Source organism: Jatropha curcas, chromosome 6, assembly GCF_041381405.1.
Source record: "Jatropha curcas cultivar XTBG-Jc1 chromosome 6, XTBG_Jcur_1.0, whole genome shotgun sequence".
Lineage (NCBI taxonomy): Eukaryota > Viridiplantae > Streptophyta > Magnoliopsida > Malpighiales > Euphorbiaceae > Jatropha > Jatropha curcas.
The window spans coordinates 19,845,871-19,868,475 of record NC_143156.1 but is presented as its reverse complement, the minus strand read 5'-3'; the positions used below and the strand labels follow the sequence as shown (position 1 = coordinate 19,868,475).

The following is a 22,605-nucleotide window of genomic DNA, read 5'->3' as shown; positions in this document are numbered from 1 at the left end:
CTTAAGCCTGTCATGCAAGGGCTTTATCATACAGTTTAGGTTGGGATAAAAATCTATAACATAGTTTAAATATCCAAGAAAATGTTGGAGTTGGGTTTTATTAGTTAATTCATCAGGGAATTTAGATCCAAAAATCATAGCTCTTTCTATGGGCTGAATAATTCCTTGTTCTATATAATGACCCAAAAATCTAACTTTTGTTTTAAATAAATCCATTTTAGTTTTACTAAGAACTAATCCATTTTGTTCAATAACCATACAAAATGTTTTTAAGTGTTTAATGTGATGTTCTATAGTTTGACTATAAACTAAAACATCATCAATATACACAATACAGAATTGAGAATAAGGATTGAATATATCATTCATTATTCTCTGAAATTCTGATGGTGCATATTTTAATCCAAAGGGCATCACATTCCATTCATATTGTCCCAAAGGGACTGTGAATGCCGTTTTATATCTATCCTTAGGGTGAATCTGGATCTGCCAATAACCAGATTTCATGTCAAATTTACTAAATATATTTGCATTATATAATCTTTTTAAAAGATCTTTTTTATTAGGAATTGGATACCTTATCCATTTTAAAGCTGTATTCAATGGTTTATAATTAATTACTAATCTAGGTACTCCTCTTTCTATCTCAGCATTTTTATTGACATAAAAAGCTGCACAAGACCAAGGACTTCTAGATTTTCTAATCAATTTTTTATCCTCTAAATCTTTAATTTCTTTTTTACAATGTTCTATAAGTTCAGAGCTCATTTGAATGGGCCGAGCTTTAGTTGTTATGGACTTTTCATCAAAGTCCTTTTCATATGGTAAATCCACTATATGCTGTTTACGGGTCCAAAATGCATTTGGGTGATCTGCACACAGTTTATTTTCCATAAATTCGTTTAAATTTTTTATTTTGTTCTGAATTTCTTCAGTGTTTAATTGTTCTTTAATTCTTCTGAAACATGCATTATTTCTTAAATCTTTTAAGTCTTCTTCCTTAGAAGTTATTAAAGCATTAATTTCTAAGGTTTTAATGGAATGTGCTTTAAGTAAATTTAAATTCTTCCTTCTAGGTTTTTTAGTGAATTCTAACCTAGTCTTACTATTATTTATTTTAAATTTAATATAGTCTTCTTTTACTGAATATGGTGTTATTAGGTTTATAAATGACGTTCCTAATATTACCATATAATTTATTTGTGGAGAAAGCAGAAAAATTGTTTTAATTTTTAACTCATTATTTACAATACCTGCATCAATTTTACCTACAATTTCTAATTTAGATTTATTAGCTGTAGTTAATTTTTCATGGGTTTCTGACCAATATCTTCGTGGTACTATGTCAGATTTTATACAATTTAAGTCTGCACCTGTGTCAAGCAAAGCTATACCATTAATAATAAAATCATTTGATATTTGTAAAGTTATTTTTACTAAATATTTTCTTGATGTTATTTCTTGTAAAAGAAAAAGAAAATTTGGGTTTATTTCTTCTTCTTCATTTAGTTCATTTATTTCATCTTTTATTTCATCATCTGGTTCTTCCGAAGAGGAACTAGATACTAACTGAGTTTCTAACTGTTTTATTCTTGTTGCATTTAGCTGTGCCTGATTTTTTAATTCCTTTATTTCATTTTTTAAGATTTTAATTTCTTTATATAAATCTTTAAGTGAAATATCTACGTCTACCTTTTTATTTTTATTTAATATAGTTGTTAAGTCATAAGTATTAGTTTGAATTTTAGGAGTTATATTTTTTACTTCTTTATCTTCTTCAAAACTTTTAATTAATTTTTTAAGAAGTTGACTTTTAATATCATTATCTGTTATACCATTTACTACTTCTAAGAGTGTACTCTGATCTTTAGTTAACATATTTATTGATTTATCTGAGGAACTGGTTGTTGAACCGAGTTCATCAATTTGTTGATCACTCTCTTGTACCTCAGATTCTGATGTGTCAGAATTAAGATACAATTCATGAATCTTATTTACAATTTTTTCATCTAAATGTAACTCATTTAATTTTTTATTAAATTTACAAAACTTAGATGTGTGTCCTTTTTTACCACATTTAAAACATGTTAAATCCTTATATGAAGTTTTAGTAAAAGATTTATATGGTTTTTTACTTTTAGATTTTTTATAATGTTTAGGCTTTTCTTTTTGATAATATTTATCTTTACTTGGTTTAGACTTATAATTCTTTTTATAATATTTTTTAGAGCTTGAAGGTTTAGAACATTGACCACTACATTGTTGTGTAGATGTTATACCATAATCAAATTATTTACAAAAACTACCTAATTCTTGTTTAGTCTTTTTCAATTCATATTTTAAAGTTTTTTGAAGTTTTAAGTCTTGACAAATCTGCAATCCTTCTTTCTGAATTATACTAATTAATTGACCATAAGTTAATTTATTATATGGAATTGGATTACCATGTTGTTGCTTTATATAATTCCTAACTCTTTCCCCTAAAAAATAAGGTAAACCAGCTAAGAATTTTTCTTTCCAAAAAGCTTGGTTTGAATCTTCCCTTAACATTAATCGTGTGAGAAAAGTAGTTTTATATGATTGAAAATCACTTAACTGTTTACATTTTAAATTACTTAAAAGTTCTGCATTTTTATCTTTTATGTGAGACGGATCTCCTATAAAATATAATGAAATAGTGAGTATTAAGGTCGTAACCGCATCCTGAATAGGCTCACCATGTTCATCATAGAGAGGTTCATCCTCATCATTTACTTGAACAGAATTTAAAATATCTAAATGTTGTTTTTCAGTGAGATGATAATCTCACCATCCTTTTAACTGCCCTGTAAATCCTGCAATAAGGATTTCAGCTACTGCTTTATCAGATATAGGTGATTGAGTTTTATAAGCATTTGCAGCCATTGTCATTTGTTGCAAAATACTTAATATTTTATATTCAGATAATCCATCTATATTCCATTCATATAATGTGTTAGCATTATAATGAAATTGGGATATATATGGAGGTTTATCAAGTATTCCTAAGTCTGGAGCCTTAGAGACTAATTCTCTATGGGTTATAGTATTTACAAATTGTTTAGCATCATCTGAGTCAGGTTCACTGACATCAGTATTAGACGTTTCTTCTAAAAGATTTATATCTCTAGAAGCTTGAGAGGTATCCTGAACTACGTGTTGCGTAGATTCTGAACTTAACTCAAGTTGACTAAGTTGATGTTTAAGGGTTCCTAGAAATTTAAAATTTAATTCTTTTTGACTAGATTTAGAAATTTGATATGGTTTAAACATATGAGATTTTACAATTTCTTTACCTTTTACTTGTTCAGTTACTAATGGTTTATCTTGAAGTAAATTTTCAATCTTTTTTAATTGTGTATTTAAACAAATTAAACTAGCATTACTAAAATTATTTTGTTCAATTAATTTTTTATCAGAATCATTATCTCTAGCTATTTTATATGGTGCACATACTATCTCATTATCTTGATATTTCAATTTACTGATTGTTTTAGGAGGAAAATCACTCTGAAGTATCCTATCATTTACTATCCATTCAGGTCGTTTATCACGCATTGTTATAGGGTTGAGACTTTTATCAGAATTAGTTTTAATTAATGAGAACCAATCTAAAAACTTAATTTTAGTTTGGGTTTGAAGTTGGTAATTTAAATATTCTTCTTTTAAATCTTCAAAAACATGAGTTTTTAATATTTTATTAAACTTCATTAGATTTTTAGTTTTAGTAATTTCTTTTATAAGATCTTTATTAATTTCTTCTTTAGTTAAAACATTTAATTCGCGATTAATTTCACTAACATTTTCAGTTATAGCTGAAGCTGTTGGCGATTCTGGTGAAGTATTTACTAAATTAGATTGTTGATGTAAGTAATTGTCAACAGAGTTATAAACTGTCTGTGGAACTGAATTACTATAATCAACTCCTTTCATTTTAAATGATTGACTAGAATTAGGTATATCTGATGTAGAATACCTAGGTTTTACCAATGTTTGTAAAATTGGTTTAGGTTCAGTGTCTTTATATCTTGCATATATTACTGAAGGTATTTTTGGTTTATCATCATCTGTAACAACAGAAGATGAAGATCCTATATACCTAGAACTTTGACTTCTATTAAATTTTAATGTTACTTTACCATCTTCAAATTGTTCAATTTTTTGCAAATTGACATTTGGTTTTACTTTTTCTTGTTCTGGAGGGGGAACTACCCCTTCCAAAATCCATTCCTCTGGTAAGGTTATATCTTTCCATTGGATGGTTTTAGGTATCACCGTATTGGTTTTGGTTAAATCAGTTTGAAGAAATCTCGTTTCTCCAAATTTAGGTTGCAATTTATATTTTGTACTAAAAGCTGAGTTCATTGCTTTATAATGAATTTTATATATTAATGCTATAGGTATTGATCCTTGTTTCATTTTATAATTATGAGTTTTAATTTCCAAAACTATACTATCCAAAATATTTAAGTCATTTAATGATATAGTCATATCAGGATATACTTCAAACGAAATAGGACCTTCACTAAGACTAGTTTCAACTGATCCTAGTAAAGAGTCTTGAAAATTTAAAAATCTAGCATCCCTAACCACAGCTAAGATACTAGTATTTAATCCTTCCTTAGTTAATGGTTTTATTCCTACTTGAATTAAACCTATATGAATATATTTATATTTTTTATGTTTATGGTTTTGCAAAGTTTTAGAAGACAAAAGAGTTATTCTTTCAAATAGTTTACTTAATTGAAAATCTCTTTCTTCAGTTTTAATAACATGATCTGTATTCCATAAAGGAAATTTACTAACTTTATAAATTTGTTCTTTATCAACTTTAGGTATTTCCCATTCATCAATAGCTTTACTAAAATCTTGTAATATTAATTCATTTCTATTTATTACCCTTTTAATTTCTGAGTTATCTGAGTCATCAGATTTAATACTACTAACTGATCTACATAATAAAGGATCCATTTTATAATATCAATCAAGTAGCGGCCACTGCCAGTGTTATACCCTTCACTGCCCAACACAAAAGGGACTTACAACGGGTTCAGATCGGCATACCCAATACTTCTACATGATATTATGAAATAGATACTTATTATATAGAAGTTAATAATATTAAAGTCGTTTGGCTCTGATACCATTGAATAAATAAAAAAGGCAATAATCAAAACTCAAAGAATTAAAAAGCAACAAAAGAGAAAAAAAAAGAGACAACCACTCTGAAAAAAAAAATCATTAAAATTGAGGTATATATAGATAGGTATAGGTATATGAAGATAGATATATATATGAAAAAAAATTCAAAAAGTTTTGAAAGTTTTAATTTCAAAATTAAAAAATTTTAAAGTATTAATATTTAAAATTTTAGATATTGTTGTATATATTAGATTAAATATGAAAAAGAAATGCTTAAAATTAATTAAAAATTAGAAAATTTATAAAAAAATAAAAATACAAATGCTTAAAAAAAAAGTGCCAAGTAAGCTCCTTGAAGATTTTTTTCTGCTTCAGGATTTTATATATAATATATACTAAGTGAAGCCTCATGCATTGTGCGAATTGCTCTATTTATTGTATATTATCCTTTGTTTTGAAAATACTTTTATTTATAACTTTATACTAAATAAATAATAAAAATAATTGAAAGTATTTTAGATAAAAATAAATTTAAACTAAGCTTGTTAATCAATATTTGCTTGTAAAAGGATAAGTGTTAATTAGTATTTAATTTTTAGAAACTTAATATATTTTATCCAATTATAATTTGCTATTGATGCAAATATAACATTTCAAATTAATATATAAATTTCTGTGAATATTATGTAAGCTGATAATGTAAGTTTTATTTAGGCATCTTAAGTGATCTTATAAAAAAAAAGAAAAAAAATTTAAAATTCAAAATAGAATTATAGATATAGATAATTATTATAAATGAATATTAATTTTAAAATATAATTATTAAATATAAAATTTAAATTTAACTGATAATATCATTTTAAATATAAATGCTAAATTTATTTTTAATTTATTAGATGTTATCTTATAACTGTCTTTATTATTTTAAATGTATTTGTCAAATTTAATGATTTTTCCCTTTAATTAAATGGATTGTGTAAATGTTTACTTACTTGAATAGTAAAAAATTTCTCTAATCTCCTATCCTAGGAAACAAAATAAATTACAAAATAATAATAATAATAATAATAATAATAATAATAATAATAACTACACAACAAATTGAAAAATTACTACAATGAATATTCAATATTATATAATTGATTGTACAAAGATTAAAAATAAAAAAAAAATTATTTTTCTAAAAAAAATATCTAATAAGTTATGAAAAATATTAATGAGTTTCGATTAATATCAATCCTATTTATCTTTTCCCTTTTCTCCACTCATTTGCTTGTATTTCAATTTTTTCTTATACCAAAAGAGAAAAAAAGAAAAGTAAGACTAAAGAATTGACATTATATCGATATTGCATTAACTCATGTGAAGAAAAATAGGCGGGATTAAAGTTGCTGTTACCGTCCTTTTGCAATTAAAAACATGAAAAAACAACAACAATAATATATCAAAATAAAAAAAACAAACAAATAAAGATTTGAGAGCATGATCAAAATCCAAAAAATTGAAAGCAAAATAATCCAACAAACAAAAAAAAGAAGAAACATTGTGAAGAAAATCATTAAAATTGAGAGATATATATATAGATATATGTATATAGATATAGAAAAGAAAAAGGTTGAAAAGTTTTAAATTTTTAAATTCAACTATTCAAGAAGTTTTAATTTTTAATTATCCAAACTTTTAAATTATATATATATATATATAATTTAAAAGTTTTAAAATTTTAAATTCAACAATAAAAAAGTTTTAAAGTTTTAGTTATTCAAAGTTTTAGATTTTATAACTATACATATAAAATGAATGCTCAAAAATTATTAAAAAATGTAAAAAATTTCTAAAAAAAAAAAAAAGAAAATGCTCAAAGGAAAATATGCCAAATTAACTTTTTTTTTTAAAAAATTTTTATTTCAGGATTATATATATATGGAAAATGGATGTATATTTGTTGAATTATGGATGCCATGTAAAATGAAAAATGATATTTTGATTTTCAAAAAGACTTTTTATAGTAATCAGATTTAAAAATTAAAATCAATTTTTATTTAGATAAACTAACAAAGTAGAGGTTGGTGTCATGACAGGGTGAGCTTGGCTGCTTAACACCTTCTAAAACTCACATAGAGTGGCGGAGCTAGAAATATTTTCTAGTGGAGTCATTTTATTTAATTTTGATTTTTAGTGGGGTCAATTAGATTAAAAACTCTAAATTTTCCACTTAATGTATATATTTTTTAAAATTTTTTTATCAATTCAATCCTATTTTATAAATATTTTTTTAAAAAAACTGAGTGGGGTCAATTGACCCCACTTCACATAATGCGGCGCCGCTCACACATAACCTCCTTATCTAGACTTTAGTTAAGCAGTTGGACTCTTTATGAGCAATATAATCGCTACATAACAACTGTTCTTGGTTTCATCTGGACGGCGACTCCTATTCTTCGAGTGAGTTTTAACTCATTCCGTGTTCCCTTGAGGCTGTGAGCCTTGACACAGTGCAAAGCAGTCTTCTTATGCCAAAACCTATAGGAATCAACAAAAAGAAACTAAAATGCAAGTCTATGAAGCGGTGCAACAATGCGTTCATGAATGGAAATCTGCATCAATTTTGTCAAGTCTCTCGTTCAAGCCATGCAGCCTATGTTATACCACATTACGGGAGATCAACTAATGAGCAGTTGAATTACTTTGTAGATGGTGCCTTATTCCAACAACTTGGTTTAGATCAACTAATAATGTTTTTAATGATCAAGCCTTGTCAGAAAATGGATTAAAAGACTCAGTAACATGGTGAACCTGAAAATCCATTAACCAAAAGAGGACTTCTTGAAGACCAACAGCTTCAGCAATGCGAGGGGCCAATACACCGGAGTAAAACCCAGAACATGCTGCCTCAAAACTCTCAACATCATCGATTTAGCAAGGGAAGTTGTTAAAGTATATTTTATGTTTTTAAATTTAAATACAGTAAATGGAAAAGAAAAAGGTTCCTCGAGGGATAACCGCATAAAAAAAAAAGTATAATTGGTATTTATTATTATTTTTTATAAAATTAAGGTACTTTAGAAATAAATAAATTTTCAATTATAAATTTATTTGATACATAATTATTTGAAATTCAATTAAATTATATGTTTTTTTAAAGAAAATTAAATTATATATTTTAAGTTAACTGTATCAAATATAAAAAAATTTATTCACAAAAAAGGAGTGCAAATCATATACTCAGTTTGATTCCAATGAATTTCGATTTGGTTTGATTTCTTTAAAAAAAATTTATTCTGTTGGATTTGAGCTGGATTTGTTTACGTTTGAATTGAATGGATGAAATGCCAACACTTTTTTTTTTATCATTCGATATTATATACAATGAATCTGCACTATCGGCAGCAGTTACAATAATTTATAGCCTATCAGTGGGCGGTATAATTCATTACACTAACTTTTTTTTTTTTTCTCTATATATTACCCCTAAATCACATTAAGTACTACTCTAAAATGCCAATATCATTTATCTACATTTCTTGGATTAATATAGCTACAAATGTGTTGTCTCTTTTAAATTTTGGAGGGATTAACTGTATTTATTGCTTAATTAATGGGATATTAGCTTATCACATTAGAAATGAAAATTAAAAAAAATTCAAAACTTAATTTCGGGCTCTTTATTGAAATTATTTTGTTCACAAAACTTACCCAAAATTTATGAGCCAATTTTTTTTTTAATTATAAAGTTTCCTCGACTTCATAAAAACATGAGCATATAAATTTGGATTGGAATATAATTAGAAATTGTAATCCACAAATTTTCTTCTAGCATGAATCTATTGAATCAATTAGACCTCAATGATTTTCCTTATGATTCGTCCACAAACTCAGAAGTTGTTTCAATATGCAATGAACTTCCATTCAATTTAAATTTTTATCTAATAGAAGACGAGGTTGTCACCGAAGAGATAGTCAAAAATCATCCATCTAAAAATGCAAGAAGGACAAACAAACGAAAAAATATCTTTGAAGACTTGAAAATTTAATTAAGACACTGTCTTAAGTGAGATGCAAAAATATCTTTCTATATTCAAGAGGTCAGTGTATAAGATTTGGAAAAATGCAAAGAAGGACACAGACAACTCATTAATCTGACACAAATGCTTTCATTTTGGAGAACAAAAATAAGAACTGCACATAGTTTGATTATTATGATGAACTTACACAGTCAAAGAGAATTTGGTTTGAAATAGAAAATCCATAATTTCTCTTAACAATCAATGGTCAACTTATTCTCTGTCTGTTATTATCTTGGAATTTTCCAAAAGAAATAAATTAACAACAAAATACAACAAGGGTAAAAAAGACATTTCAATTGGGCAAAATTACCAAAATAAAGTAATTTTGTTGAAAAGTTTGTCTGTATAAAAAGAGGGGAGGGAGTATATTATATGATAAAAGTATATAATTTATTTTAATTTTGGAAAAAAAAAAAAGATTAAAAGTAGAAAATCTAACCAATGTCAAGAACCATTAGTCGCTATCAACAGCGTAGCTAGCAACTAAACAAAAGTCATTTCCAATGACAAAACGTCACCGATCGCAATACTTTCCGAACTCTCCAACATATTCTAGATCCTCACAGCGCAATCAAGTTTGGTAGGGCAAGGTCTCACTAGCATTTGCCTTTGGACCTTCCGCCGCTACCCACTGTTTATCTCTCTGATTAGCCTCCTTTTCCCTTGTAAGGTCTCTACTCTTTTCTTAATCATCTTCTTCGTCTTAGTCCTCATATGTTGATATTGATCTTACCCTTTTCATTTTTTCCATTCTAATACCTGCTTACTTTCTTGGGAGATGATCTGATCTTATCAGACCTCTATTTTTGATCTTTTAGGTGTTTGATTAAATTGAAGTAACCATTGCATAACACATTTTTAATTATATGTATATATATATATATATATACTATATGTCACCTGCTTGACTAAGCCTGGCACGAGCATATCTTCCTTGCTTTTTCTTTGTTTGTTTCTCTTTTGTTGAATCTGTTTGTGGGATTTTAAACACGAAATCTGAAGTTTGTCATTCATGGGTTCTGTTGGAGCTTTAATTAGTCATGCATAAGGACTATACTTACCCCCTTGTTTCTATTTACTATTAATTGCGTTATATATATATATATATATATATATATATATATATATATATATATATATAATTCTGATTGCAATTTTACAATTGATTTGGGGATATTATGGAATATCTATCTATCTATCTATCTATCAATCTATATATATATATATATATATTTCTGATTGCAATTTTACAATTGATTTGGGGATATTATGGAATGAAAAATTATATGTTTTGTATTAGCACTGATTTGTTTACTCATCTTAAATGTAGAGAACATATTCTAGTGCTACTGCACACAGGTTTTCTTTTGTAGTTATTATTTATTTTATTTGGATTGTGTGTTTCTGTCATCCTGGTAGTTCAATGAGAAGGATTAACGCACGCCATGTAAGCTCGAGGTTCCTTGATGATTTATGATTCTGTTCTGTCTTTTCTGAATTTTATGAAGTTTAGCTGTCCGCTACAATTATTACCCAACTCAAAAGTTCTTTCAGTTGCTAGATTTATGATAATGGGAAACCACAATATAAACTATTTGTGAGTTTTTGAGCATTGTAGTGGTATCTTGCTTTACAGTATTCCTACTCAAAAAGCATCAAGAGCCTCCTTTTGCAGATTTTATATCATGTGTTATCTAATTTTCTTTAAAATTTGATAAAGCCCGATTGGAATTGTTTAAGTATGATTTATATAACACGTATAAGCCATAGATAAAAAGGCCAAATAAAAAAAAAAAGTTTGTTTATGCCTTGCTTGATCATGTCCCTTGCGTTTTGTGCCTGGTTCAGGAAGAAATATGTCGACTATGAGGGTGCCCACATCTTGCTTAATCAGAACCACACCCCCAACCAAAGCTGTGAGCCCAACCAAATCTTGTGCCTTGATCAAGGGTTCGTTTTCTCTGGGTTCTGCGAAAAATTTATCTAAAGCATTTGGTTTGAAATCTTCATCCTTCAAGGTTTCAGCAATGGCTAATGTATACAAGGTGAAACTAATCACGCCAGAGGGTGTAGAGCATGAATTTGATGCCCCTGATGATACTTACATCCTTGACTCTGCTGAAAATGCAGGAATAGAACTGCCTTACTCATGTAGGGCAGGGGCCTGCTCTACTTGTGCTGGGCAGCTGGTTTCTGGATCTGTAGACCAATCAGATGGGTCATTCCTGAGCGAAGAGCAAATGGAGAAAGGATATGTACTTACCTGTGTCTCATATCCAACTTCAGACTCTGTTATTCGTACTCACAAGGAGAGTGATCTCTACTAAGTCATGTAAGAAGCAAGCATGAACTTGCATAAAATCGTAGATTCGTACAATGTTCCGTGCCAGATTTATCGTTTGGTCTACCGTTTGTATTAGTTTTCATTGTTGAATTCAATCATATCTTTAATCTCAAGTTAGTCTTGAAAGCTTCAGTTCTATTGATTTCAGATTTATTTGTTGTTGAATGGGAATAAGGTTTGGTCTAACAATTTCATGGGAATGACAGTATTTTAGATTCCCAAATGAGAGTACTTTGGTTGAGCATAGATATTGTTTTATTGTGTTAGAGGTGTACTTGGATCTGCAACCTACTATTGTTCTGCAGTTAATCTATATATATATATATATATATATATATAAAATATACACACATATAGTCGCCATTGCCAACTATCGTTGGCAGTTGCCTAATCTTTTTCCTCCTAAAATTTTCTTCAGTCTTAAGTAGAAGAAACATCAAACTATTCATTGATAATCTTTTTAGGCAAATTTAGCTTCCTAAACTTATTTTAATTTTTATAAATTAATTGAAAAACCAAACTAATCAAATTAATCAAATCAAGTGAAATAAAATGAAATAAAAACCAAATTTAATTGAAAAACCAAACTAGTCAAATTGATTAAAATAAAAATAATTACTAATTTTTTTGCTTTTATTAACTAAAAAGGGGGTGCTTTTGCATTCGGGTATTTTACCTCAAATCGAACCATTAGATTTAAATCAAATCATGACCGAACAGACAACCAATTTACTGACTAAATTAGGAATGATCATGGATTGGATCACAGACAATCAATTTACTGACTAAATTAGGAATGATAATGTATCGGATGATCCGATCCATGAAGATATTCATATATTCATGTTCATATTCATTCTGTTCGGATTCAGTTTGAATGTCGGAGTGGATTAGCTCGGATTGGATATTATTCATTTTTATTATGTTTAAAAGAAAAATAAAAACAAAACAATGATTTAATAAAAAATTTATATTATTTACTGTGCTTGTAAAAATTGAAATATTGTATACTAAGACAACTAGAGGAGACTTTAAGAATTGTTAAGCGCAAAAGAAATCTTGTTTGCAGTTGAAATATTGAATTTATATTCTTTTACTTGAAGTAGAGATTAAAAAAAATATGAAAATAGTAAAAGAGTTGGAGATAATGATTTTAAAATATAAATAAAAAAGAAAGAAAAAACAGCAAAATAGAGGCAAATGCACGTCTAAAATTACAATCAACAATTTTAGAAATATAAAAAAAAACAATATTATCTTTCACGGATCGAATTATACTATATCCGTATCTAATTCATATTGCGCTGATTTTGTTTTAAAAATTCATATCCAATCCACCGTTATTCGTATTAAATTTATCTAGTTCTTTGGATCATATCGGACCGAATATTCAATGGATCATATCATTTCATCCCGAGCTAAATTAATCAATTTGGTCAAACTGAATGCTCCTCTCCATCTATTTACTAAAAACAGTAGGTCGGTTCTGTAGAAATGTAAAAGAGGCTTCTAGAGAGCTCTGTGGCTAATAAAATAGAAAACGAAGGGTTTTAGCAGGGTTTAGGAGCTGTTGTGTGTCCAAGGAATTCTCGTTCCTTTTCCCTTTTTGCGAGGCGCATAATAAAATATTTGCATCTGTTTCTCTCATCTTAAATCAATCCCACCAAAAAAAAAAAAAAGTGCAATCTCACTCAAAATTTAAATTAAAAAAAGAAAATCAAGAACTCGTGCAATTCAGGTTGTCGGGTTTTTCAATAAACCCTCTCTCTGGAAGGTACAAGAACGTTTCCCTCTCTTCGATCATCTTAGAATCTTAAGGTAATCTTTTTGTTTAACGATCATATGATTTGCTCTGGAATTTGGAATTCCATGCAATTCTTGGAATAGGATTACCATTTTTTTTTCTTGAATTTGGTTCACAAAGGAATCCGGAAGTTCTTAGAATATTGAAATGATTATCTTTGAATAACTTCAATTTTGTATTGAAATCATTATCTTTTTAAGCATTATTATGTTTATCCAATTGGTGTAGGATTCTTTGAATTTAGACAACTATTTCCATGCCCATTTCCATTCAAATTCCAATTCCAAGTTGAACCAAGCAACCTCTTAGATTTTTCTCATCACACCAGAAACACTGTTTCTTAGCCCTTCTCTCATCTATCTCTTTACTAGTCAAGGTTGGAAATCTTGATGAGGAATTTGTTTTTGGGTTGGTAACGATCCATTTTGGTTCTGGTTCCTAAGGTTTTGATTTTGCTTTTGATAATGAGTGATAGGTTGGTTCCGAGTTTGAGTTTTGTGGATCTGTGACTGAAAGTTTTGGTTTTGGTTAAAGGACATTGGATTTTGGTTGTAAGATAGTGAGGCTAATGGAAATTTGTTAGGTTTTGATTTCTGTTGGATTGCAGCAGCAGTTAAATTTTACAATCTGGCTAATGCATATGCATCAGCTAATGACACAAGTTTAAACATCCTAATGGGCATCTGCAATTCATCTTCCTGAAAGGAAAAAACTCAAGGCTTGGTTTTCTGTGATTCCAGCTTTAGGGTAAAGTTCATTAAAAGAGTCCAAATACTGTTGTAGTGAATTATTTTGCCTCAGGTTTCTCAATTCTGCCAGTGGATCATCAAAAGCTTGATTTCAAAACCTAGCATTCAAGAACTTCACATACTCCTCCCAATTTGTATATACACCTTCTCCTTTCAATTTCAAAAAACCCTAATGCCATTGCATTGCCTTCCCATCTGATTGCAATGCTGCTATCTTTACTTTGTTTTTAGGATGCACCCTTCCTACTTCAAAGTAATACTCAGCCCTTAATAACCAACTCTTTAACCCTTTCCCATTAAAATGAGGGAACTCCATTTTTGGACCATTCCCAATTGAATAAGAAACGACAGCAGTTGAATCATTCACCACAGGCTCTAATGGATTAGAAGTATTACCTGTTCAATTCATTGCTTCAGTTTGCTGTCAACTCAAACCACAATTAAGTTCTTAAGCTAATCAACCATACTTTTCATTCTGCTCTCCTGTCTATGCTCAGATTCTAGCACCATTGCAGCTAATTCCTTCCTAGCTGCCTCTTGAGAAGGAGTGTGAGTACCATCACCCATGGCCGGGAACCAGTGACTCTGTACCAGTTAATAAGATGGAATCTTTTTAAAGAAAGAGAAGAGAAATCACATAGAATAGAAGAGGAAGAAGAAAGAGAAACTGTTGAGTATTTCTCAGAAAAATATCAGAATGAATTCACAATTACAATAGAATTCCTATTAATACCAAAATAACAAGATTTTAGATTGTTAAAGACTTCCCGCCGTTGATAACAGCTTCTTCGACTGTGCAACAGTTTGATAACAACCTAACAATCCTCACTGACGTGGCCTCTGAGGACTCAGCCAGTTTATTATTCAATCTCTAGTCCAAAACGCTCCATTTTATTAAGCCATTCAACTCACCATTTAGCTAACATCCTTTACTTGTAATTTAAAGTCAATTCATATCATAATTGTATCTGTATTGTTGCCATCAATGTTGTTTCAATATGGGGTTTTGTGATATTTGTTCAATCCAAAATGTTGAACTGAATTTTGGTTGAAGAATTAAAATTGCTTAAGGAATACCATGGGTTCCTGTAATTTATTGTTGGCATTGAATTTGGAATTCTTTTCAATTGTTATGCTTAACATTTCAATTGCTAAAGGTAATCTTATATTGGAGTTACGTGACTGGCATTGCTGATGAGATAATAGTTGGGGCCTCTTGTTGAGCATTGGAGTTCGCTTCTCTTTGTCTGTTGCATTGTTTCTTGGAATGCATTTCCAAATTAGGGAATTTTACCTGGTTTTAATGACGATATTAATTTTGCGATTGTGTAGTATTAATGTCCCTTTTTGTTTTTATTTCTTTTGCATATGACAAGGGTTTTGCTAAATTCTGGAAACTCCAATTTTATATCTCCTTAATTACTTATTGTCTTTCTTCTTTGTTCTGTTTAAATCTTTCAATTTGAATTTCATTTCACCAATTTGTCAAACCCAGGGGCTAATTACAGTTAAACTAGCTTGTATGGTAAAAATATTAGCATATATAATTCTATAAAGAATGCCACCTTCATCCCTTTTTTTTTTTTTTTTTCAGGGTAAATTTTAAGAGAGAAAATACAAGAAGTTGAGGATGCCTGCCATTGCTGCTAGGGCGGCGTTGGCTGCTTCCACTACTCAGGCCTCTCGCCAAGCCCTCAAGCCAAGTACACTTCTCATTCCAGGCATTGCTACTGCAATTGCTGTTCATCGGTACGTGTTTTCTGTTTTTCCGTGGACATTGAACAAGAGTAATTAGCTCAAAAGCATGATGGAAAAAGATAGCAATACCCTTAAAATTATGAGCATAATTTTTAAATAATCATATTATCCTATGCCTATAGTTTTATACAATGTATCCACTTTTGTTTCTATTACATTCTTGTTTTAAAGAATTGAGCAATATTGCAGTATTATGTGAATCAACTCAGATTTGTTTTCGTAGAAGAATTTCACTTTCAGGGCTAGGGATGTGAAATTTTTGTTTTTCTGTCTGCATAATCAACTTAATGGATTGGTGTGTTCTCTCTTTTGGAGAGAAAACCTTTTCAGAATTTTAGAGTGTCTGAAAAGACTGATGTTGAACTATATAATTGATGAAAGATAGAACCTAAGCAAACTAAATGGTGGATGAATTCTCTTATTTATTCATTTGATATATTTATACTGATATCTATTTATCGCTTTGTCATTGGCAAACAGATATAAGGATGTGATTGTGGATGGATGCACCAAGGCTTTAGAGGCACGTAAGCGTTTGTCAGCTAGCCCATTTGTGGCACATTCATCTGCCTTTCCTGAATTGTCAATGAGCATGAGTTCACAAGGTTCTAACCAGCTGCTTCATGTATGCTCTTCTAAAGGTTATATCAATTTCCCTATCTTACATTCTTGTTTTTGCACATTGTGATGTTAATCAGATAATGTATTTTTGGTATTGGAACGAAGAACTTTATATTCTACAAAGTGTTATGAATTCTAATTTTGTTTTGGAAAATTTGAAAGAAATGAATGGTTTAACTTGTATGCCAAAAGAAGGTGGTTTGCATCCCTCCGTTATTTATTTTTTTTTTTTCATCGTAAAGCTGCAATACTAGAAAGAGAAGTTAAACATGCCTTAGAGACAAGCACATATGTTATAGATTAGCAAATCATCAAGCAGAGTTTTCCATGCTTCTTTCTTTTTTTTATCTTTGGCAGATGCCTATAAAATGCTGACAGATTGCAGCCTTGCATAAAAATAAATTTGTTAAATGGGAAAGTGGTAAAGCAATCGAGTTGGATGAAAATATTCCTCAAAACTTAGATAACAAAGTGTTAGAACTTAAATGGATGTGGCATGGTGTTTGCTGGTTGTTGAATTGTTAAACAATGTTTCCTGTGAATTGATATTTTTAGCCTCCATGACTCTGTACCAGTGGGTGACATGATTATAAAGATAAAAATCGACAATTTTCTATAGTTTTCTAGATAATATATTTTCGCCAATGTTTTATTAGAAATTTGTCATTGCCATCACATTACTATTCTAATGTCATTGCACTTGGGCAGAAAAGAAGTTCTCTCACCTTTCAGGTACATTGACCAATTTTTTTGGAAATCAAGATGGTTTCTCATGTGACCTCCCAAGATTACCTGTTCGGCGAAGTTCCCCCGGGCTCCCTAAAGCATGCAAGAATGACTTTTTTAGGTTGCCCTTCCCAGTATTAGCTGATAAACCAGAATGGTGGTGGAGGACTTTGGCATGTGTCCCTTATTTGATTGGGCTGCAGATATCAGATACAGGTTATTTTCTCCATCCATTCCTAGAATATTATGACTACTTGGGAGATTTGATATATTACATCCCTGGAGCCATCTCGAGATTACCACCTTGGTTCACGATGGTGTATTGTTACGTTGCTTATATTGGAATTGTGAAGAACAAAGATTGGCCTCACTTCTTTAGGTTCCATCTTATGATGGGCATGCTGTTGGAAACAGCCTTGCAAGTGATATGGTATACGAGTAATTTTTTCCCTCTCATACACTATAATGGTAGGTATGGGATGTATTACTGGGCAGGTGTGGGATTTGCATACATCTTGGTTCTATTGCAGTGTGTACGGTGTGCTCTTGCCGGTGGTTATGCTGGCATTCCCGGTATAAGTGATGCTGCCTTAATCCATACTCTATTTAACATCGGCCGTTTCCAGCGACCATTCTAGAAAGGGACCGCTGTCAAATTGCTGCATTGCAGATATTGAGATATAGGAATTCTGCCACGGCTGGAGAAACTGAAATAAGGAGAAGTGGAAAAGGAGAAAAAAAAAATGGTAGGATTTGTTCTAGATGACCAATACGTTGTGATTCTTTTATGTGGTGGTTAAAATATGCTCAGTATTTTTTAGACAAGTAATGGTAATTTTATAAATTGATGTAGCGACAAACAAGATATTTTTTTATGTCCATCGTCATGAATGGAGGTTTTATGCTAAAGAACTAAATCGTCAAGTCATGAACTTGATAACTATAATTTGCACTTTGCGAGTTGGTTTGGATCTATTTAATTGGTCATGGAAAAATTAAAGCCTATTTGAGAGAACTCTACCATGCCTGAATTTTAGAAACTCAAACCTTTGTTAAAATTTCTGCACAATCCATTCATTAACCCACAGCCTTTGTAGGCCAGTGAATACAAAAGCAATGAACAGATAACTACCCACTGTAATAAACTTACCCAACAACTAAACAAAGCTCCCCAAAATAAACAACAAGCTACTAACATAGTAATTGTTTTCAGTAAAAGTCCCTATAAAAATAAAGCTTTATGTTCTCCATTTGCCAGTTTGCAGAGTTGATTGTAAGATTGGGCATCTGCAAAATGAAAGTTGTTTGGAACCTAAATAAACTAAATAATATCATAAAATTTAACCAATGAGAAGGGAACAAAAGAGAGGGGTTTAGAACTCCTTCCCCTGTACTTACAGAGGCAATGTTTAAACTAATGCTATTTAGTCAACCAAATAAGGCCTAAAATGTACAGATAAATAAAGAAAAACGATAGGGCAGGCCAGTAATTCATACCAAATGTATTGCCAAAGTCGGTACATAATTCCGCACGGATTGATTTGTTGGTCTCAGCTACACCAATAACCTCAATATAATTCAAAAGAGGAACTGATGGCAATGGCAACTCCTTCACAATCCATTCATGTTCATCTGTAGATTTTACAATTGTGTTTCCACCATCACATTCAATAACTTGTACCACTGCTCTTACCTTCTTCCCTGTGTACATCTGCAATGTCTCTCCATTAACAAAAATTGCAGGGCTTGATGTCTCCATTTCCTGCAATTCTAAGGTAATTGACATTATTTCAGTGTCTGGTAGTTCCCACTTCACAATAGGACCGGACAAGAATCAGTCAAAACTAGACCAAACTAAATAAAATCGACAAACTCGATTTGAATTCAAAAAAAAAAAAAAAAAAAAAAGAAAAAAAAAATTCTTCAGTTCAATTTGGTTTTTAAAGAATCCTAAAGACCAAACTGATTTAATCCAGAAAGTGGTTCAAAATTGAAAAATCAAACAGTATAAGAACACTTCGGTATCCAGCTGACTTGAGGAAAAAGACATCACAATTTCACATTCTAATCAGAATGATCTGATGCATACCTGTAATGAATCCTTGGACAAGGAACAATGAAGAATTCCGATCTGACCTATAAGATGCGGAAGAAAATAAAAGATCAGATGAGAAAGGAAAATAGTATGGAATGAAACATGAAAATTAAGGCACTAACCGGATATTGTGTTGTTGTTTGTGACGATGAGGATAACTTAGCTAGGAAACACAAAGACTGGTGAAGAAGTTCAATAAAATAGAAACAGAGGGCGGGAAAATGAGATACCTTTTTGGCGGGAGCAGGTTTTCAACACAGGATTTTATATATATATATATATATAAACTTTCTTTTTTATTTTAATTAATAAATTGGTCTCGATTTTTCTTTAAACAAAATGAACAAAAATATCTCTGGTATAATGGCATTAAAAAAATGATCCTAAAACTGAGAAAGCACTTTTCCCCCTCAATAAAAATGACAAATAAAGAGGAGCATTAACTAGAAGTGCACGAACCAGGGGTTCCGTTCTAAACCAAATCGAAAATAAATTTTTGTTTAAAACCGAATCAAATCAAAGTAAGTTTGAAAGTTGAACCGAATTGATCGATTCAGTACGTATTGATTTAGTTTTACTTAGAAAATAAATATTTTGTAAATAATCAATCTAATAACTGAAATTTGAAATTATAGAAGATTGAAAATTGAAAATTAAAAAATTGAAAATAATTCAGTTTAATATTCAGTTTTTTCCAAAGTTTACTCATTCTAGGGTAGACTTAGGCCTAACTGACCCATAATAATTTCAGACCAAACAAACTTTATTGAACAATAAAGAGAAATACAATACATAAAAAAAATTTATCAAGCCTTGAAAAGGGACCAGTTATTATGCAACAGAAAAATAGGTCAATTCAATATATACTATATGAACAAAAAAACAGCTAAAGATTGAAGTACTAAAAAGATTACGTAAAAATTGAATTCCATGCAATTGGGTAAGCTTAGTTCAAATCCTATTAAAATTGTTGAAATTTGCAAATGAATTTCACATATTAACCTACTAATATTTTTATTGACTAAACTGCCCCTTACCTCAAAAATCCAAAACGCCTGTTTCCTCTGTATCTCCTCTTTATCGTATACCTTACCATCTCCTAGACAGTAACTGCTCATCGTCTCCTCAGCCTATCTCCTCCTTACAACCTCAATTCTCGACCATCGAAGCAATAAGTCAGTGAGAATTTTTTATTTTCTTCATAAAAATTTGAATATAATTCGAAGTAGTGATATCTCCTCCTTTCTCTTTGATATGATTTGGTTTGAATGTTAAGGTTAATGAGTTTGCAAATGTTTAATTTGTGATTTTTGATAGTTTAGCTTGATTTATGTTAAATTTATTTACCATTATTTTGTCATACACTACGTGTTTGATGAAATGTTTCAACGAAGCGAATGAGGTTAATGGGGTTTTCTTGTTTGTTCTTTTTCTTTTCCTGTTATTTCACTTTGCTTTTATGGGCTGTTTGATTAGAGAAAAGAGTGTTTAAAGATTACTTTGAAGGTTTGATATATATCTTTTTTTTTTTTGCCCCTTCTTTTTTTGAAGCTCTAGTGTTTTTAATTCCTCCTTCCTTTTTTGACTGTAGTGAGGAAGTGGAAACATGCACTTGTGTTGTGACTTTGAGTATTATTGGCCTTTTGAGTTGAAGGTGCTTTTTTTCAATTATGAAAGCAACTTTGTTTAAAAGGGTTAGAGAACTAAGTTTCATATCATTAAAAAAAATTTGCTTTAGATATTTGGTATTAATCAAGTTTCTATGTTATATTTAATCGAATTAGTTAATTGTGACCTTTTCATGTTTAGTTTATTGGAGAAAGACTTTTCATTCATTAATTTTGGACCCTAGTAAATTAGCAAAGTAGATAACAACCACATTGAACCCTAGCATTATAATCCTCGCACGTTTGAAGAATATAAAGAATTTTTTTTTTTTTGAAACAATCAATCTGTAGATGAGAAAGAAATCAAATCTGAGTATTTATTATTTAGTTCTTCCTTGGACAATTCATCATCTTCCATTTGTGGAGCCATGATACTAAAATGCCCTGCATGAAATTGAAACATTAATTGAATCTAGTCCAACAAGAAATTAAAACAAGCAATCAAATAATAAATAATAAGTTTTCTAGTAATATATAATTACCCGTATTTCTTGCTGCTAAGATAATAGAAGTGGCTGCATCCATGAAAGAAATTGCAAGAGCAATTATAAATAGTGGCAAACGAATTTATTCAGCAACTGAAATTACAACAGAACTGAAAATGTTGGGAATGGATAAGTGGAAAACTATGGAGGCACTGAACTTTTTGAAGGATGATGAGCACTTGGTCGAAAGATTTTTTGCATCTGATGACAATATCAAACTCCTATGACTTAAGAATAAGATGGAAAAAATGAACCACTAAGATGTTTAGATGGTTACTAAGATGTTTTAGATGGTTACTTTTTGTTAATTGGTAAAATGTTTAGATGTTTCGATTTTTTTTAGCATTAAAATATCTTGACAGGGTGCACTTTTTGTTAATTGTTATATATATACCTGCTGCACTTTATTAGTTCTCTTATTGCTTGATGGATGGCTAATGGGTTTAATTTATTTATTGAAGACCTTGACTTTACTATTTTTTGTGCTTATGTTATTGCTATATCTAAAATAAAAGTCGTCATTTCTCTTTTTCCTTCTTGTTATATATCTCTATAATTATATTTTTTTTCTAGTTATTTTTAAAGAGTATGAAGTTGCTATTGTATATGACTATGATTATATATTGAATCCAAATGAATTTTTAATTTTGAATATATTTTAATCTATTAATAAAAATAAAATTTAAACATTTGCAAGGACTTAAGATATGAAATTTTAAATTTTAATTAATTGATTATGGTGGAATATAAGTGTATTTATTTATATTAGTGTTTTTGTTAAATTATTATGTCAAGGGTATTTTAAGAAATAAAGATAAATGAAGGAGTGAAGTCCACAAACCAAGCCCAAAAGCAAAGAGGCACAAGACCAACAAGCCACAAATAGGCTATCACCTAAAGCTTGGAGAAATTGAAGAAACGCCTAAGACATGAAAAGGAGGCTAGGAGACCACCAACTAGGTGATCTCCTATGGCCTAAATATCACTCAGGCGATCTCCTATGGCCAAATTAGGCAATCTCCTATAGCTGAATTATCACTCCAAGCGATCTCCTAACCTCTAAAGTTGCATCAAGTGATCACGTACATCAATTTCAAGGCAAGAAGTCCCCATTCATTGAACAAAAACT

General features: G+C 29.9%; 3 protein-coding genes across 6 annotated transcripts; 2 read left to right on the top strand and 1 right to left on the bottom strand.

Annotated features, from left to right (window-relative positions):
* The first annotated feature begins 9,718 nt into the window (after positions 1 to 9,718).
* Positions 9,719 to 11,703, top strand: LOC105628881 (ferredoxin, root R-B1-like). Of its 2 annotated transcripts, none has more exons than XM_012210363.4 (2): positions 9,719 to 9,892; positions 11,076 to 11,703. In XM_012210363.4, exon 2 carries the CDS (start codon positions 11,084 to 11,086, stop codon positions 11,552 to 11,554), a length of 471 nt encoding a protein of 156 aa, XP_012065753.1. In that variant the 5' UTR covers positions 9,719 to 9,892; positions 11,076 to 11,083; the 3' UTR covers positions 11,555 to 11,703.
* A 1,357-nt stretch (positions 11,704 to 13,060) lies between these two features.
* Positions 13,061 to 18,181, top strand: TIC20-IV (translocon at the inner envelope membrane of chloroplasts 20-IV). Of its 3 annotated transcripts, none has more exons than XM_089723384.1 (4): positions 13,061 to 13,389; positions 15,719 to 15,873; positions 16,363 to 16,523; positions 17,236 to 18,181. In XM_089723384.1, the coding sequence occupies exons 2-4, from the start codon at positions 15,755 to 15,757 to the stop codon at positions 17,865 to 17,867; spliced, it is 912 nt and encodes a 303-aa protein (XP_089579510.1). In that variant the 5' UTR covers positions 13,061 to 13,389; positions 15,719 to 15,754; the 3' UTR covers positions 17,868 to 18,181. The 3 variants fall into 3 exon arrangements, with proteins under 3 accessions (XP_089579510.1, XP_089579509.1, XP_089579508.1); XM_089723383.1 differs by having other exon boundaries at positions 13,062 to 13,345; positions 17,212 to 18,181; XM_089723382.1 differs by having other exon boundaries at positions 13,063 to 13,389; positions 17,212 to 18,181.
* Positions 18,182 to 18,260: 79 nt separating this feature from the next.
* Positions 18,261 to 19,544, bottom strand: LOC149495681 (replication protein A 14 kDa subunit B-like). Its single transcript, XM_089723385.1, has 4 exons — positions 19,447 to 19,544; positions 19,319 to 19,365; positions 18,727 to 18,999; positions 18,261 to 18,516 (listed from the first exon to the last, which is right to left on the bottom strand). The coding sequence occupies exons 3-4, from the start codon at positions 18,986 to 18,988 to the stop codon at positions 18,452 to 18,454; spliced, it is 327 nt and encodes a 108-aa protein (XP_089579511.1). The 5' UTR covers positions 18,989 to 18,999; positions 19,319 to 19,365; positions 19,447 to 19,544; the 3' UTR covers positions 18,261 to 18,451.
* Between the last annotated feature and the right edge of the window lie 3,061 nt (positions 19,545 to 22,605).

Coding starts and splice junctions, on each gene's coding strand:
- LOC105628881 (XM_012210363.4), top strand. CDS start 11,084: ATGTCGACTATGAGGGTGCCCACATCTTGCTTAATCAGAACCACACCC.
- TIC20-IV (XM_089723383.1), top strand. CDS start 15,755: ATGCCTGCCATTGCTGCTAGGGCGGCGTTGGCTGCTTCCACTACTCAG. Junction 15,874..16,362: donor ACTGCAATTGCTGTTCATCG/GTACGTGTTTTC, acceptor ATTGGCAAACAG/ATATAAGGATGTGATTGTGG. Junction 16,524..17,211: donor TCATGTATGCTCTTCTAAAG/GTTATATCAATT, acceptor GCACTTGGGCAG/AAAAGAAGTTCTCTCACCTT.
- LOC149495681 (XM_089723385.1), bottom strand. CDS start 18,988: ATGGAGACATCAAGCCCTGCAATTTTTGTTAATGGAGAGACATTGCAG. Junction 18,517..18,726: donor CGACTTTGGCAATACATTTG/GTATGAATTACT, acceptor TTCATTTTGCAG/ATGCCCAATCTTACAATCAA.